At 40.2% G+C, this 19,783-nt stretch overlaps 1 protein-coding gene across 1 annotated transcript; it reads right to left on the bottom strand.

The window, feature by feature from the left end:
* Window positions 1–14,300: 14,300 nt before the first annotated feature.
* LOC118487432 (extensin-like) lies at window positions 14,301–14,735 on the bottom strand. The gene has a single exon (XM_035984272.1). It carries the CDS (start codon window positions 14,733–14,735, stop codon window positions 14,301–14,303), a length of 435 nt encoding a protein of 144 aa, XP_035840165.1.
* Between the last annotated feature and the right edge of the window lie 5,048 nt (window positions 14,736–19,783).

Genomic DNA, 19,783 nt, shown 5'->3' with positions numbered 1-19,783 from the left:
TGTGAAAACATACTTTAGAGGGACTAAAAGTGACAAACAGTGAAAACTATGGGACGTAAGGATCCAAAGTGCCAACAATGGATAAATAGGCTCTATGATAACCCCACATAATGTTTATAACCTTTAACGGATGGTTCATGGATCATACGACGCGGAAATTGCACGAAAGTGATGTATTGTAAACTATAGGGGCCAAAAGTGTCAACATGTTTAATTTATACCTCTGAGTGAACTTTTGGCAGACCCGAAGCTTTGTATAGCTAAAATATACTCACTAGAATATGTGGTAAAAATTTCATGAAGTTTCGTCAACGTATGAGAAAGTTATGGCCAAAACCGTACTTAAGGGACTAAAAGCGTCAACGTCGAATTCAGGGCTTTTCGGTTGAGCGCAAAGTTATCCGAGGGCATTACCATGTTGGTAAAAGTCCTAAGGTTCTTAGAAACCAAGTTTGGGGGTTTACGGGTCGAGAAAAGTAGCCGAAACATCGCGTACAAGTTCAGGGGTCAAAGCTGTCAAGTATGAAAGTTGTTTGGCTGAAACAAGGGTCAGGCGACCCGCCTGGGAAAGCCCAAGCGGGCCGCGTGGGACTGCCAGCGACCAGAAATTCGGTTTTGGGTCGAATTGAGTCCGAATTTGAGTGGAATCCAGCTGGTTTCGCCTCCAATTGCACCAATTAAGAGCCATGCATGCCTACTACTACAGGAACCTCGAAATCTTGGCTTTAAATCAGATTATTGATCATTTTCTTGGACATTTGCAAGTGCTCAAGAACACATTCTCTCAAGAACTCTCAAGGCAAGCTTCTGGAGGAATTCTGATCAACAAGGCCGACTCCTAGTGATCATTTAACATCTATAGGACCATTGTAAGCTTTCAATTCGTTCTATAATCCGTTTTTGCTTTGATTATTAGTAAAAGTCAAACTGGGTGTTCATAACCTTTGACTTTCTGATTAAACGGATTTCTTTCAGTCATTTCTCGAATTGAAACTTGTTATAGATTGGTATTTATGTGGGAAACAAACCCTCTAAAGGGTACTAACTGATTCCCACTACATGCATGCTTAATGTCGAGTCAAACCTATTTCTAAAAAGTCAACAGAAGTGATTTTTGTGAAAAACGACATGATTAATGATATAGATGACATGCAACCTGATTGATCATTGAAAATAACTTGTAATATATATATAAATGTGTTTTAATCATCATCAACTCGACAATCTATAGTATAGCCACGAATCGGAACCGAAAGTCTTGTAAAACGATTATTTCGTAGACTATCGATTCGGATTCGTACATGCATGTTCGAGATCTGTATTGGAAAGCATTTTTGACTATTTTTATTTTAGTTAAACTTTCTGGAATTTTCTTTGATTGAGTCTATGCTTAGCCTATTCGAATGCTTGTTTCCGGTTTATGCATAAAGTTGACTATTTTGCCCTTTTTGATTTAAAACGGGATTTTTGGAAAAGTGAAAGGATAGAAATCTTTATTTTTAATATATGAACTTGCATCGAAAATTTCGGATCAGTTGGTGGTCCAGATTGTGAGTTATGGCCATTAGCGTAAAACTATATTATAAATTTACATAAACGGTCCTTTTCGCGTATAACCTATTTCTGGCCACGTTTTGATGCAAAACTTTTTACCAACAGAAGTAATATAATATTCTGGGAATTTTGGTGATTTTTAATTAATTTTTGGCTGAACGGATCCTAGATCACCTAGTCATTTCGGCTTATGTCGGTTTTGACCGTTTTAGCCATAAAATGAGTTTTACACCTCCTTTTGACCCGAAACCTTTTTCCACTGATTTTATATGATGAATAAATTATTTTAAGTATTCTGGAAATATAAAAATCTCAGATTTAATTTGAAAACCCGAAAACGCCCTTGAATCGCATATTTAGCGTTTTAAGCGCATAGTAAGCGTTATACTTGTTTTAAACCTATAAGACTTATACCTACTGATGTAAATTACATATTTTCATATAATAACAGTAAGTATAATATTTTGAACTCAGGTTTCCAGTTTTGGCATTTTTAGCCCTTGTGAAATTACTAAAATACCCCTACGGTGCATAGTTTGGTTTTAAATGATATATTTGGTATATGGGTCATACCCTACTGATATAATATGTTATATTAAGTATAATTACTGTATGAACCAGACCCGAAACTCAGATTTCTAATTTTACCCTTTTATTATCTTTTAAATGACCAAAATGCCCTTCTAAGGCATAAATTGAGTTTAAAATTATCCCGGGCAATATAGAACATAACTTACTGATATAATATCATATTTTAAGCGTATTACTTCAGGGAACTTGCATTTGAATCTTTTGGCTACCCGTATCGCCCTTATTGCGTTCGGTTCGGTTTACGTAACTAGTTTGCGTAAATTGACCGAACCGGGTCAAACGATATCATTTTTACTTCAAAATCCAGAATGTATTTAGTATACCCATATTATACAAGTATTCAAACTTGTCGGGTCTAAATCACATTCTATCCGGTCTTTCGCTTAATCGTGCGTAAACCGTATCATTCCTAAAACTAACCGGTCAAAGCTTAGGCTTAAATAAAAGACCCGTTAGGAATCTAATAGGTTAATTATAAACCTTTGTTCCAGATTAGGAAGCCCGGTAAAAGCTACCACCACTTATCGTTTGTGACTTATACTTGCTCAGGTAAATACATTTTGACTTATTTTCCCTATACGGGCTTGGGGTACGGTATTTAAAATACCGCTTGATCGGGCGCACAAGTCCTGCGCCTTATAGGTGTACAGTCTTGAATAGCTTGTGCGACTTCGTTTAAACAGTTTTGTCTTACTTAAAGGCTTTGGGGGGTTATTGACCATGTCCCGGATATCCTTGGCATTATCTTACGAGATGGCCACGACCAGAGCACGGGGTGTAGGCGTACACTCGTCGTGTATAACTCTTTAATGTGGTGTGTCAATTAAATCTCTAGCCCGGACAGTAGATCCCGGGCCACCAGAGATATAAGTGCATGTAATTCGTTCACAAGTTCATATTAAATGATTATCCCAAGTTAATAAAAATATTTATGCCTTGTGCATTTAAATCAATTTTCAATCATTTTCAAAATGAGTCAGTCGATTTGTATTTACCAGTGTAAACTGACGTATTTTTCCCAAAAGGTTAAAGTGCAGGTACTATACGGAAATAGGCTGGCTGTTTCCTAAAGAGCGTCCACAATAGTCTCGCAAACTCGGACGACGTTTATCTGTTGAACTATTTATTTCTATTTTTATTTGATCCGCCTGTGGATCCATTTCAACGACTGTGATATTTATCATTGCATTTTAATTAAAGTTGAAATGTTTCTATTCTGCTTCCGCTGTGCATTATTATATTGTGTTGATTGTCTATGACGATGCCAACTACGTCACTGTACCCCACACCGGGCCCACCGGTGACACGTGGAAATGGGGGTGTGACAGGTTGGTATCAGAGCCAACGCTGAGTGAATTAAACACTATCCTAATGTGTTTAATCTCAGTTACACAATTGCACATTCCTCGATTTTCGAGTCTAGACAAAGAACTTAGGAAATGTTCAACATTTCGTTTAATTTATGTTTATTATTTTGCATTGTCTTATATATTTTGTTGTGCAACTTGTTTGACTTTTGACAGGATCACTATGCCGCCACGGATGAGAGGTCGAGGAGGATTTGCTACGTCTCACGACCATGAGGCAGGGCCCTCACATAGGCGAGCACCATCCGCCACGCACAACACAGCCGCCAACGACCTTTGGAGGTCTTTCGCCGAGCCTGCTAGACACTCGGTGTCCGCCAGCACTTCACCGTCTTTACCCCACTCGTTTGGGCCCCACTCGGAGAATGGGCCCCATGGTTCGCATGGATCCTACATACCTTTGCAGCAGTCACCGCACCAGTATCCAGCGCCAGCCTACCAGGGTTTGTATAACCCTAATGCTTATGTAGAGGAGCCAGTGGGCCATAACCCACTTGGACAGGAGGACCACTTTTCTGGTGGTCACGAGATGGACGTAGACGAGGAGACGGACCCCTCGCTACCACCATCAGGTACACCAAACCACCCGATTGAGATATCGGATGGGTCGCCATACACAGGATCACCATTTAATGGTGTGGACAGCTTCCAGGAGAGGTTTAAGCAGCATGATTGGTACTTCACCCCTAGCCACAACTCTCCGATGCTTCAATCACTCCATGGTACTCCGATGCTCCAATCGCTCCATGGTTCGCCGGTGCACTCACAGCACCCCTCGCAGCAGCAGCAGCTCCAGCAGCAGCCGCCTCTACCGCAGGACCTATCTGAGGCCCTGTGGCGTGACGTGATCACCCCGTCACCACCGCCGCCGCCAGTTTTACCTCCTCCACCTCAGAGGCCGAGGAGGAACGCGCGCATGTCTACGCGCGGAGGGATTCGCATAGGCACCCCTCCACGTGTTAGTAGCAGCCGCTACACGTCTCTTCCCGGGGAGTCTGAGACAGGGGAGTCTCAGCATCCCGTATTGGAGGTCACTTCTGTTCCGATTCCGCCTCTGCCGCCGCAGAATTTTGGAGAGCCGATTCCGGCTTATGCTAGTGCCGCTCAGTTCAACCCGTTCGAGCAGGTATTCCCTCAGGGTTATGATTACACGGGAGACCCTTATTGGCAAGCTGGGAACTACAGCTCCCTCCCTCCTAGTGGTCCATTGGGAGACACTTGGACTGCTGGGCAGTCTACTTTTGGTTACCCTCCGGGTTACCAACAGCCACCGCAGCCGCAGCCTTACCAGCCGCCGCAGCCACAGTACTTCCAGCCACCACCACCGGCGCCTATGATGTCGTCGCCGCAGGTTCAGGAGATCCTGCAGGGGATTGATAGCATGCGACGCGAGTTTCAGCACAATATGCGAGAGGATCGCCGACGCACCAGTGGCATGTTTAAGAAGGTATTCGATTTGCTCAAGGGTAAGGGCAAGAAGGATCGTTGAATCCTTCGATTATCATTTCATGTACTCATGTCCCTGCGTGGACATTTATTCCAGTACTCTACCCCTGCGCGGGTATATCTATCTTTCTCTACCCCTGTGTGGGTATGTTATCCTGTTAACCCCTGCGTGGGTTTGTTTTATTTTATTTTGTTATTGTTGTACTTGTTTAGCCCCTGCGCGGGCATGTTATTCATGCTAGTTATGTTATTTCAAAGCCCCGTTTGGGGCATAGATGTACTCGTACTTTATTAAAATTTGAAATGGTTGATTTAATTTCTTATTTAATTATGTGCATGAATTTAACATTTAAATAAAGGGAAGTATCAATTTTTATTTGATTTGCCATTTTATAAGAATCTTAGTAAGGTATAACCTAGCCTGAATGCCTTATTAACAGGCCTGGCCCTGATGGTAAAACCTGGTTGAAAAGATTCAACTCCCTGTTAACATCTGAGAACATGTTGACATTCTGGGCTAAGCGTGATCTGTAGAATCACACGACCCACCTTTTAATAAAATATCTACAGATTTTATCTGTATACAAGTCTATTAATGACTTGATACCTACGGGTTATGACTATGTCATATAGTGGCAGTTGTGGTCTATGACTCCCTGCCTAGTAAAGAATTATCTACAGATTATATCTGTATACAAGTCTATTAATGGCTTGATACCTACGGGTTATAACTATGTTATATAATGACAGTTGTGGTTTATGACTCTCTGTCTAGTAAAGGATTATTTGTTTAATTATACAATTTATAATCCTATAAAAATCTAAATTTATGATTTAGTGATTGTCCTTGTGACTAGGCCTATGGTGCCAATATATATATTTTCATTCCTTGATTGCTAATAAGAGCCTGAATGAAATTTATTAAATTAACTGCTAAGGTTTTTGATACCATGGTTAATAAATCGTCTAGAACGATAATACCGTTAGGTTCTAAATTAGACCTTGTCCTTTATTGTAGCTTAAAGCTACGATGGCCAAATCGGAAGAAACCAACAGTCATTCTGGGGAACGCTCAGATAATGCAAAGATTCACGTTACCGGTGCAGAATTGCAAGCACTGATTGATAATGCTGTCGCCAAGGCTATGGATAGGCAGTTCAAAGAATCTAGTGGTACTCAGAGTAGAACCCGCTCAGTGACGCATGTCAAGGCTAAGACTCATTCTGGGGCTCATAGTAAGCCGCCGTCTAAAAAGAGTGAGCCGAAGAAAGCCGAGGATGATAATCATTCCTCCAACCACAGCAGCGTCCCAAAGCAGGAGATTGAGCTGAGGCATGACACGTACAGCAGGTCCTGTACATACAAGTATTTCGTATCCTGCAAGCCCAGAGATTTCACTGGGGAAAAGGGAGCCGTCGATTGCATGACGTGGATCGACGAGATGGACACTGTAGTTGATATCAGCGGGTGTGCTGATAGGGACGTCGTGAAGTACGTGTCCCAGTCATTCAAAGGAGATGCGTTAGCGTGGTGGAAGTCACTTCTACAAGCTGCCGGTAAGGCCACACTGTACGGTTTGTCATGGGAACAGTTTGTGGCCCTGATTAAAGAGAACTTCTGTCCGCAGCACGAGGTCGAGCGAATTGAATCGGATTTTGTATCCTTAGTCATGAAGAACCTCGATTGTCAAGCGTATCTTACTACGTTCAACACGCTGTCTCGTTTAGTGCCTTACTTGGTGACCCCGGAGCCGCGTAGGATTGCTCGATTCATTGGGGGTCTGGCACCGGAGATTAAAGCCAGCGTCAAAGCTTCAAGACCCACAACATTTCGATCCGTAGCGGATCTATCCCTCTCCCTCACTCAAGACGTGGTTAGATTGAGAGCTATGAGGAGCTCTGAGGAGAACAAACGGAAACGTGAGGATGACACCTCACGAAGATCTGAAAAGCGACATAGAGGGAACAACGACCACAGGAAAGGGTCGGGGTCTAGGAAAAATGATCATCAGTCGGGTGAGAAACCCAGATGCAAGATCTGCAGGAGGCACCACTTTGGGAGGTGTCGGTTTGAAACAAAATCCCAGTCTTCGGAGAAACGATGTGGAATCTGCAAGTCCACAGATCATAAGGCTGTGGATTGCAAGAAGATGAAGGATGCAACGTGTTTTGGCTGCAACGAGAAAGGGCACATTCGGCCCAACTGTCCAAAGTTTGCGAAGAAGGCCGAGGAAGGGAAGAAGACTAACGCGAGAGTCTTCAAAATGGACGCAAAGGAAGCAGTCCTTGACGATAACGTCATTACCGGTACGTTTCTTGTAAACGATATTTTTGCTAGAGTTTTGTTTGATTCGGGGGCTGATAAGTCGTTTGTAGATAATAAATTTTGTAAACTGTTGAACCTTCCTGTTAAAACCTTAAGCGTGAAATATGAGGTAGAATTAGCCGATGGAACCATAGAAACCGCCTCAACTGTTCTAGATGGATGTGTTATATCCATTAGGAATCATTCTTTCCCGCTATCCTTGCTTCCCTTTAAGTTAGCTGGATTCGACATAGTAATAGGCATGGATTGGTTGTCGAGTAACCAAGCCCAGATTCTGTGCAATAGAAAGCAAGTAATAGTTAAGACTCCGTCTGGTGAGTCACTTACTATTCAAGGAGATACCCAGCATGGATTGCCGGAGCAAGTGTCCATGCTCAAGGCATCCAGGTGCATGCAGAAAGGATGTGTCATTTACATGGCACAAGTTACCATAGATGAGCCGAAGCCGAAGATTGAAGATATTCCTGTTATTTCGGAATATCTTGAAGTGTTTCCTGAAGAACTACCCGGATTGCCACCGGATAGACAAGTAGAGTTTCGGATAGATATCATTCCAGGCACTGCGCCTGTAGCAAGAGCACCATACAGATTGGCACCAACGGAGATGAAGGAGTTGAGGACGCAGTTGGATGATCTATTAGCTAAGGGTTTTATCAGACCTAGCTCATCTCCTTGGGGAGCGCCAATCTTGTTCGTTAAAAAGAAGGATGGTTCGATGCGTCTGTGCATCGATTACCGTGAGCTTAATAAAGTCACTATCAAGAATAGGTATCCGTTACCCAGGATCGACGATATGTTCGATCAGTTGCAAGGAGCAAGTTATTTCTCCAAGATTGACCTGAGGTCAGGTTATCATCAGTTGAAGGTCAAGGAGGAAGACGTACACAAGACCGCATTTAGGACTCGTTATGGACATTACGAGTTCCTAGTGATGCCGTTTGGGCTCACTAACGCACCAGCCGCGTTCATGGATCTCATGAATCGCGTCTGCAAACCTTATCTAGATAAATTCGTCATCGTCTTTATTGATGACATTCTTATCTACTCGAAGAGCCAAGCTGACCATGAGAAACACCTTCGTTGTATTCTCAAACTTCTAAATCAAGAGAAGCTTTATGCCAAATTTTCGAAGTGTGAATTTTGGCTTCGAGAAGTCCAATTTCTTGGACATGTTGTAAGTGAGCGTGGTATCCAAGTAGATCCCGCTAAAGTCGAAGCAGTCATGAATTGGCAGGAGCCGAAGACGCCTACCGAGATTCGCAGTTTCCTCGGATTGGCAGGATATTATAGGAGATTCATCGAGAACTTCTCAAGGATTGCTGCGCCCCTAACCTCATTGACCCGTAAGAAGACTAAGTTTGATTGGGGCCCTAAGCAGCAGGAATCCTTTGACATTCTGAAGCAGAAGCTGAGCAATGCGCCAGTGTTGACATTGCCCGACGGTATAGATGAATTTGTGGTGTACTGTGATGCATCGCATACGGGCATGGGTTGTGTACTCATGCAGAAAGGCAAAGTCATCGCCTATGCTTCTCGCCAGCTCAAGGTGCACGAGAAGAACTACACCACCCACGATTTGGAATTGGGTGCAGTGGTATTTGCATTGAAGCTATGGAGACATTACTTGTATGGAACCAAGTGCATAATTTATTCGGATCATAAGAGTCTTCAGCATCTGTTCAATCAGAAGGAATTGAACATGCGTCAAAGGCGATGGATGGAAACTCTCAATGACTATGATTGCGAGATACGATACCATCCAGGCAAGGCAAATGTGGTTGCCGACGCCTTAAGCAGAAAAGAAAGGGTTAAACCGATCAGAATCAATGCCAAGCGCATTGAGATAAGGAATAGTCTGAATGAAAGGGTGTTAGCTGCACAGAAGGAAGCTGTGCTGGAAGCTAACTATCCTGCAGAAAAGTTGGGAGTAACTGAGGAACAGTTATCCCACGACAAAGATGGAATGCTACGACTAAACGGACGAATATGGGTTCCTGTATATGGAGGACTTCGGGATGTTATCCTCCAGGAAGCCCACAGCTCTAAATATTCCGTTCATCCTGGAGCTGATAAGATGTACCAGGATTTGAAATCAAACTACTGGTGGATTGGTTTGAAAAAGTCCGTGGCCGAGTATGTGGCCAAGTGTTTGACTTGTGCGCAAGTCAAGGCCGAGCATCAGAAGCCGTCAGGTTTGCTTCAACAACCTGAAATTCCCAAATGGAAGTGGGAAATGGTGACAATGGATTTTATCACCAAGTTACCAAAGACGAAAAAGGGAAATGATACCATATGGGTCATAGTAGACAGACTGACTAAGTCAGCTCATTTTCTACCCATCAAAGAGACGTATAGCTCAGATATGTTAGCTCAATTATACGTCGATAAGATAGTAGCGCTACATGGTATACCTATATCGATTATCTCTGATAGAGATACTAGATATACGTCACATTTTTGGAAGAGTTTCCAACAGTCGTTGGGCACTCGTTTGAATTTTAGTACGGCTTACCATCCTCAGACTGATGGTCAGAGTGAGCGTACTATTCAAACTTTGGAAGACATGCTTCGTGCATGTGCGATCGACCTAGGTGGTAGTTGGGATAAGCACCTACCACTGATTGAATTCTCCTACAACAACAGCTACCATTCCAGCATAAAGGCTGCGCCTTTTGAGGCCCTATACGGTAGAAAGTGTAGATCGCCCATTTGTTGGGCAGAAGTTGGAGATGTCCAGTTGTCTGGACCAGATATCGTCTTTGAGACGACAGACAAGATCGTTCAGATCCGTGATCGTTTGAAAGCTGCCAGGGATAGGCAGAAAAGTTATGCGGATCCTAAGCGCAAAGATTTTCACTTTGATGTGGGTGAAAAAGTGTTGCTTAAGGTATCACCTTGGAAAGGTGTAATGCGATTTGGAAAGAAAGGCAAGCTAAGCCCGAGATATATAGGACCTTTCGAGATAATCGAACGTGTCGGGGCAGTCGCGTACAAGTTAAACTTGCCTGAAGAGCTTAGTGCCATTCATAATGTGTTTCACATCTGTAATTTGAAGAAGTGTTTCGCTGACGATTCACTGGTTATACCGCATACAGATATACACATAGACGAAAGTCTAAAGTTTGTTGAAAAACCTTTGTCGATCGAGGATCGACAGGTAAAGAAGCTTCGAAGGAAGCACGTGCCTATTGTAAAGGTCAAATGGGATGCCCGTAGAGGTCCCGAATACACGTGGGAAGTGGAATCCACGATGAAAGATAAATATCCCCATTTGTTTGAATAAATCTCGGGGTCGAGATTTCTTTTAAGGGGGTGAGGATGTAACACCTCGAAAAAATTTCGTCCAATAATGTCTTGACACGTGTCATAAGGTTCCGTTATGTGAAAACATACTTTAGAGGGACTAAAAGTGACAAACAGTGAAAACTATGGGACGTAAGGATCCAAAGTGCCAACAATGGATAAATAGGCTCTATGATAACCCCACATAATGTTTATAACCTTTAACGGATGGTTCATGGATCATACGACGCGGAAATTGCACGAAAGTGATGTATTGTAAACTATAGGGGCCAAAAGTGTCAACATGTTTAATTTATACCTCTGAGTGAACTTTTGGCAGACCCGAAGCTTTGTATAGCTAAAATATACTCACTAGAATATGTGGTAAAAATTTCATGAAGTTTCGTCAACGTATGAGAAAGTTATGGCCAAAACCGTACTTAAGGGACTAAAAGCGTCAACGTCGAATTCAGGGCTTTTCGGTTGAGCGCAAAGTTATCCGAGGGCATTACCATGTTGGTAAAAGTCCTAAGGTTCTTAGAAACCAAGTTTGGGGGTTTACGGGTCGAGAAAAGTAGCCGAAACATCGCGTACAAGTTCAGGGGTCAAAGCTGTCAAGTATGAAAGTTGTTTGGCTGAAACAAGGGTCAGGCGACCCGCCTGGGAAAGCCCAAGCGGGCCGCGTGGGACTGCCAGCGACCAGAAATTCGGTTTTGGGTCGAATTGAGTCCGAATTTGAGTGGAATCCAGCTGGTTTCGCCTCCAATTGCACCAATTAAGAGCCATGCATGGCTACTACTACAGGAACCTCGAAATCTTGGCTTTAAATCAGATTATTGATCATTTTCTTGGACATTTGCAAGTGCTCAAGAACACATTCTCTCAAGAACTCTCAAGGCAAGCTTCTGGAGGAATTCTGATCAACAAGGCCGACTCCTAGTGATCATTTAACATCTATAGGACCATTGTAAGCTTTCAATTCGTTCTATAATCCGTTTTTGCTTTGATTATTAGTAAAAGTCAAACTGGGTGTTCATAACCTTTGACTTTCTGATTAAACGGATTTCTTTCAGTCATTTCTCGAATTGAAACTTGTTATAGATTGGTATTTATGTGGGAAACAAACCCTCTAAAGGGTACTAACTGATTCCCACTACATGCATGCTTAATGTCGAGTCAAACCTATTTCTAAAAAGTCAACAGAAGTGATTTTTGTGAAAAACGACATGATTAATGATATAGATGACATGCAACCTGATTGATCATTGAAAATAACTTGTAATATATATATAAATGTGTTTTAATCATCATCAACTCGACAATCTATAGTATAGCCACGAATCGGAACCGAAAGTCTTGTAAAACGATTATTTCGTAGACTATCGATTCGGATTCGTACATGCATGTTCGAGATCTGTATTGGAAAGCATTTTTGACTATTTTTATTTTAGTTAAACTTTCTGGAATTTTCTTTGATTGAGTCTATGCTTAGCCTATTCGAATGCTTGTTTCCGGTTTATGCATAAAGTTGACTATTTTGCCCTTTTTGATTTAAAACGGGATTTTTGGAAAAGTGAAAGGATAGAAATCTTTATTTTTAATATATGAACTTGCATCGAAAATTTCGGATCAGTTGGTGGTCCAGATTGTGAGTTATGGCCATTAGCGTAAAACTATATTATAAATTTACATAAACGGTCCTTTTCGCGTATAACCTATTTCTGGCCACGTTTTGATGCAAAACTTTTTACCAACAGAAGTAATATAATATTCTGGGAATTTTGGTGATTTTTAATTAATTTTTGGCTGAACGGATCCTAGATCACCTAGTCATTTCGGCTTATGTCGGTTTTGACCGTTTTAGCCATAAAATGAGTTTTACACCTCCTTTTGACCAGAAACCTTTTTCTACTGATTTTATATGATGAATAAATTATTTTAAGTATTCTGGAAATATAAAAATCTCAGATTTAATTTGAAAACCCGAAAACGCCCTTGAATCGCATATTTAGCGTTTTAAGCGCATAGTAAGCGTTATACTTGTTTTAAACCTATAAGACTTATACCTACTGATGTAAATTACATATTTTCATATAATAACAGTAAGTATAATATTTTGAACTCAGGTTTCCAGTTTTGGCATTTTTAGCCCTTGTGAAATTACTAAAATACCCCTACGGTGCATAGTTTGGTTTTAAATGATATATTTGGTATATGGGTCATACCCTACTGATATAATATGTTATATTAAGTATAATTACTGTATGAACCAGACCCGAAACTCAGATTTCTAATTTTACCCTTTTATTATCTTTTAAATGACCAAAATGCCCTTCTAAGGCATAAATTGAGTTTAAAATTATCACGGGCAATATAGAACATAACTTACTGATATAATATCATATTTTAAGCGTATTACTTCAGGGAACTTGCATTTGAATCTTTTGGCTACCCGTATCGCCCTTATTGCGTTCGGTTCGGTTTACGTAACTAGTTTGCGTAAATTGACCGAACCGGGTCAAACGATATCATTTTTACTTCAAAATCCAGAATGTATTTAGTATACCCATATTATACAAGTATTCAAACTTGTCGGGTCTAAATCACATTCTATCCGGTCTTTCGCTTAATCGTGCGTAAACCGTATCATTCCTAAAACTAACCGGTCAAAGCTTAGGCTTAAATAAAAGACCCGTTAGGAATCTAATAGGTTAATTATAAACCTTTGTTCCAGATTAGGAAGCCCGGTAAAAGCTACCACCACTTATCGTTTGTGACTTATACTTGCTCAGGTAAATACATTTTGACTTATTTTCCCTATACGGGCTTGGGGTACGGTATTTAAAATACCGCTTGATCGGGCGCACAAGTCCTGCGCCTTATAGGTGTACAGTCTTGAATAGCTTGTGCGACTTCGTTTAAACAGTTTTGTCTTACTTAAAGGCTTTGGGGGGTTATTGACCATGTCCCGGATATCCTTGGCATTATCTTACGAGATGGCCACGACCAGAGCACGGGGTGTAGGCGTACACTCGTCGTGTATAACTCTTTAATGTGGTGTGTCAATTAAATCTCTAGCCCGGACAGTAGATCCCGGGCCACCAGAGATATAAGTGCATGTAATTCGTTCACAAGTTCATATTAAATGATTATCCCAAGTTAATAAAAATATTTATGCCTTGTGCATTTAAATCAATTTTCAATCATTTTCAAAATGAGTCAGTCGATTTGTATTTACCAGTGTAAACTGACGTATTTTTCCCAAAAGGTTAAAGTGCAGGTACTATACGGAAATAGGCTGGCTGTTTCCTAAAGAGCGTCCACAATAGTCTCGCAAACTCGGACGACGTTTATCTGTTGAACTATTTATTTCTATTTTTATTTGATCCGCCTGTGGATCCATTTCAACGACTGTGATATTTATCATTGCATTTTAATTAAAGTTGAAATGTTTCTATTCTGCTTCCGCTGTGCATTATTATATTGTGTTGATTGTCTATGACGATGCCAACTACGTCACTGTACCCCACACCGGGCCCACCGGTGACACGTGGAAATGGGGGTGTGACACCTGATCACGGAAAAACTATTTGTAATGATTCTTGAGTCTAAATATATTACTATGAGTCAAGAATTCATATATTAAATTTTGAATATTTTCGATAAGTCTAAGTAAGTAGTTTTGAATTTATAAACAATTAGTAAACACTTAAAGTCTGTTTGATATGGTGGTGGTCAGTGGGTGGGTGGTGGTTGTGGCAGTGGCGGTGTTGCCGTTGGTGGTAGGTGTCGACAAGTGACGGGTGGTAGAGGTGGTGGCGGGTGGCGACAGAGATTGGTGACGCTTCCAGGCGGGGGTGGTGAGTGGTGGGGGGTGATGGCAGGGGCGAAGATGTCGGCTGTGGGTGACGGTGGGTGGCGACAGAGGTGGTGGCGTGTGGCGGCGGAGGTGGGTGACGGCGGCGGATGGTGGCGGTGAGTGGTGGCGGGTGACAGCGGGGGCTGAGGTAGGTGGCAGCGTTGGTAAGTGGTGGCGGGTGACGGTGAGGGCAGAGGTGGGTGGCGGCGACGGTGGTAGTGGTCAGTGGCGGAGTTGGTAGTGACGGCGATGGTGGGTGTCACACCCTGACTTTTGCGGAAGCGTATGCGTGTGACTAGATCGGTTCTCATTACAATTGATTATAATAAACAACTATATGATCAAAATGATGTTCATCCATTCATAAAGTTTAAAATATTACAAACACCAGTCAGTTAAGTTTCAAACAACACAACCTCTGATTAAGTTACAAACCAACAAAAGTGGATAACATCTAAACTTGAAATTTACATCCCGAAACAACACCAGCGCCCAAGATCCAACTTGTTTCCTGAAATACATGTAATTTTGAAAACATCAACAAAAGTTGAGTGAGTTCATGTGTCTTGTATGAGTACTGATAAACTTGTAAACATTTGAGAGACTCCTTTGAAAACAGGTATGAAAAGCGTCTATGAACAGATCAATTAATGTTTTGCAAGGACATTAATGTATGTGAAGACATAGGGAGTACTCAACCCGAGTAGACAATTATCGGTGTCGAATCCCCTCGACTGTGTCAAATCACCTTGACTGTGTCAAATCCCCTTGACTGTATCAAATCACCATGACTGTGTCAAATCCCCTTGACCGTTGTCGAATCACCTCGACTGGGACACTAAAGCACTCTAAGTGGTCACATAAGGACCATGAGTGGGGCTCGGTCGTACTCGTTAGATCTAACCTTTGTCCATGATTCTTATGAGAGTTATTGGCATTTCAGTTTTCAGCCTATCCTCACATGATTTAATAGTTCATTTCATAGCCAAATCATACCATTGAAACATATGTAACATGTATTTCACCCCCGAGAGTTATAAATCCAAAAACAGTTAAGAGAAAAGGGGGACATGAACTCACAAGTTGGCGTCCTGATATCTCGTATGCTCAAAGGTCCTTCTATAAGTCGTACAACCACCTACACACGTGCCATGTTTTATTAGACGTTTAGGTCGTGTAACGACTCTTTGTCTTAGTTGTTCATTAAGACTTGTTTTGGAAATCTTGGTATATTTTGAGTTATATCATTGATGTATATTATAATATTCTAAAGTATATAATTATTAGTTAAAATATTAATATTTTAACTTAAATTATATTTATCTCATTATTTGAAATATTGTTAAAACAATAAATTCTCAACTTAGTTCATTATGTATTTTTCACATAAATATTTTCCAAGCATTGGTATACTTGTACTTGTGTATTTTGCCAAGTACTGGTGGTGTATTCCGATGTGTATTTGTACGTACGAGAATACGTATCTTCTTGTATTCATTAAGTATTCCTATACTTAATTTTGTATTAAATTTTCCGTAATATTATTTTTAATCAACTAAAAATCACCAAAAGTATATTCTTAAAATGTTCATCTTTTAAGAGAATTTTTATAGAAAAATATCTTTAACTTTACTTGGCAAAATAAATATACCTTCATATATATATCTCAAAAATAATATGTATTTTTAAGATTAACATTAGAAAATATATATTTCAAATTTTCACCCAAAGATAATATATTCTTAATTGTTTAAGAAAATATATATTTTCTCCAAAAATAGTATATCTTGTAATTGTTCAAGAAAATATATTTATTTTTCTCCACACAAAAATAATGTATTTTCTACTTGACAAAAACATGATATATTTTTGTAACACTTGTAAAAGTTATAATTTCCGTTCTTTCGGTTTCCAAAATACCGTTTAACTCGTTTGTCAAAATATATATCTATTTCCGGAATACATATATATAAGTGTAGTTTATACGTCCGTGTTCGATTTGTCCAATATTCGGGTATAAATTATATATTTGTTTTCTTGGAATTTTGGTATTACTTTGTATTAAAAAATTTTGGTATTTGGTGTGTTATATTATTTTCAAGTTCCTAAAATAATATAACTAATACACATAATATACAAGTAATCACACAAATTGTGACATCTAAATATATATTTTCCTAAATATATACTTAGTCACTTTTATTTATCAAAAACCAACCTCCAATATTTGTAATATTTGTAACAAAAATTATGGCAAATTTCATATGAAAACCCATGGTTAAAATTTACTTATAAACACTTGTTTAAAAATATTCTTCTAAGTGTTTAATTTCTACAAAACATTTGCCATAGTTTCCCCTTAAAAATGGAGGTTTCCATGCTTTCAAAGCATATTATTTTCTTTTAAAAATCATCATCAATCATCAACAAATCATTCAAGACTTACCATGAGCCAAAATCATACAATTTACACTACACCATGAACTTGAATTTTTGTAAAAACTTGTGGTAACTTAATATGTTATTTAGTAGGTTTAGTTACCCTTAAAAATGTGGTTATTTTGTTGGGATTGAACCCTACCAAAGGAACCGATAATAAAAGCCAAAACTGGATCACAGCAGTAGATTCAGAATAAGCAGATGTTTGGTTGCAAGTCTCTCCCCTTGAAAGTGGTTTCAACATCTGCTGACCTCCTATCTGCTGATCATGCAATCTGCTGACCTACAACTGCTGACCAAGACAAAGTCTGATAGAAGAACTAAAGCTCTGCTGCTCAATCTACTACCTTGGTTCAAGCATTGTTGATCATGACAACAACTGCTGGGCTCACAGCAGTGGAAGGATGCAGCAGCAGTTTGTGTCTGTTTTATGTATTAAAATGTAATATCAGTAGTTAGCATAGCAGTGTTTGTATAGATCAGAGGTTAGAGTTTGTTAGGAGGTTAGATGTCACTTTCATGGTGACGTCAGCTTTGATGCTCAGTGGTTTGCAAGTGCCTATAAATAGAACAGTACTCTGTACTGTTCTGTTTAGCTCTTTCACCATCTTCTTTCTGCACGAACAAATATTGAGCTCGGGCTGAGGGGGAGTTTGCATATCATACATTCATTGTAATTGAAGTTTAAAACTAAATTTAATCATTTGATTCAATGATGAAAATGTATGATTGAAAGCATATCTTCTGTTTGATTGTGAAAAGTTTGCTTCTATTAAATTCCGCTGCACTACTCTTTCATTTGTTCATTTAAATTCAAACACAAATCACAATCAATCCAAACTCAGATCCTAACAATTGGTATCAGAGCTGGGACAGTCAAACTTGATCTAACAATCATTTTGACGTAAATAGTTCAGCTCGAAATTGTTGATACTGATCGTCTGTTCGTTGTGTTGAAAAACAGAGTAAGGTTTAATCACCGATAAAGTTGATTAATCAGTGCCTGTAAAACAACCGGAAAGATGTCGCAATCACAAGATGATAAAAATAACATTGGCTCTTTGTTTAAACCACCTATGCTGAAAAGAAATGAGTACAACATCTGGGAGCGAAGGATGAGTCACATCCTCGCTCAACAAAACACTGGATGTTGGAGGTCTGTCGTTTTCGGTCCTCATGTTCCTATGGTGCCAAGCGCAGAGGACGCCAAAAAATCCGTTCCTAAACCAACTGAAAATTACACTGAATTGGATTTTCAGAAGTTTGAACTGGATGCCAAAGCGTTTAGCATCATAGCCTCTGCACTCCCCAATGAAATCTATGCTGGACTGTTACATTGTAACAGTGCAAAAGAATTGTGGAATGCATTGAAGGAACAGTTCGGAGGAACTGAGGAGGTTATCGAAAACAATAGGGAAATTCTGAATCAGCAGTATGAAACGTTTTGTCACATCAAAGGGGAATCACTAACCCAACAATTTGAACGTTTCAGTTGTCTCATCAGTGAACTAAGGCTTGTTAAGGTTACATTTCCAAATGCAACCCAAAATAGCAGGTTCCTTAGATCATTGCCAGAAAAATGGGACACAATTGCTTTTGTCACCAGGAATTCAGTTGAATTCAAAGATCTGACCCTGACCCAACTCCATGGTAGACTCCTGATTTTATGAAAGGGAGTTGAACCAAAAAAAGAGGTTACAAGAGTCTAGTAAAGTTGCTGATGACTATTCATTCGGCAGCACAGCTCTGTTTGGTCAGGAAGAATCTGGCAGTAGTAGTAAGGATCAGAGTTATGATCATTTTATTGACATAACAACTAGGGGTAACTTTGTCAACTCTGATTCTCACTCTACAAATTATGCTTTCACAGCAAATACTGAAAACTAGATGTCAGATAATTTGTGTTTTGAGCTGAATGATTTGCAACATTTTGATCCCACTGACTTAGAGGAGATGGACATCTTGCATCAGTTGGCCTTGCTTAGTGTAAGAACAAGCAAGTTCTACAAAAGAACAGGGAGAAAATTTCCAGGGCTTCATGGAAATTTAAGGGTGGGGTTGGATAAATCGAAAATCAAGTGTTACAAGTGTAGTAAGCTAGGTCACTTTGCTAGAGAATGTAGGAGTCAAACTACTGGTCCCATAATAACTCACCCTAGCACAAATCCTAGACCACAACAACAAAACACTGTGCACTATACCCAATATGCCCCTGCAGCACATGTAAACACTGCTATGCTAACTACTGATATTACATTTTAATACATAAAACAGACATAAACTGCTGCTGCATCCTTCCATTGTTGTGAGCCCAGCAGTTGTTGTCATGATCAGCAATGCTTGAACCAAGGCAGTAGATTGAGCAGCAGAGCTTTAGTTCTTCTATCAGACTTTGTCTTGGTCAGCAGTTGTAGGTCAGCAGATTGCATGATCAGCAGATAGGAGGTCAGCAGATGTTGAAACCACTTTCAAGGGGAGAGACTTGCAACCAAACATCTGCTTATTCTGAATCTGCTGTTGTGATCCAGTTTTGGCTTTTATTATCTGTTCCTTTGGTAGGGTTCAATCCCAACAATCTCCCCCTGGAACAGATAATGCCAAAACTCTCCATTATTGTAGATTTTTATTGCCTCAACAACAGTTCCCTTATTTGCCCTTTGAATTGTAGTTCAAAGGTTAAGGCATCTGTATCATCTTCATCCCTGCTAAGTGGAAGATCAAGGAGATCCTGCAAATCTTCAAGTCTCAGGCTAAGAGCTTGTTCCCTTAAATTCAACTTCAAATTCCTTGGCACTCTGGTCATCTTCTCACAAAACCCGGCAACATCGATACATTTGATTCCATCCTCGATATGCTCAACGCCTCAAAGTACAAAACTTTGTTAACCGCTGATGCACCAATTTACCTGCAAACTCAGAGA

Source organism: Helianthus annuus, chromosome 15 (genome assembly GCF_002127325.2).
Source record: "Helianthus annuus cultivar XRQ/B chromosome 15, HanXRQr2.0-SUNRISE, whole genome shotgun sequence".
NCBI classification, from domain to species: domain Eukaryota; kingdom Viridiplantae; phylum Streptophyta; class Magnoliopsida; order Asterales; family Asteraceae; genus Helianthus; species Helianthus annuus.
Note: the sequence above shows the minus strand (reverse complement) of the source record. Positions and strands in the feature narration are given on the sequence as shown.

Bases quoted from the DNA above. Each gene is read 5' to 3' on its own strand.
- LOC118487432 (XM_035984272.1), bottom strand. From the start codon at position 14,735: ATGAGAACCGATCTAGTCACACGCATACGCTTCCGCAAAAGTCAGGGT.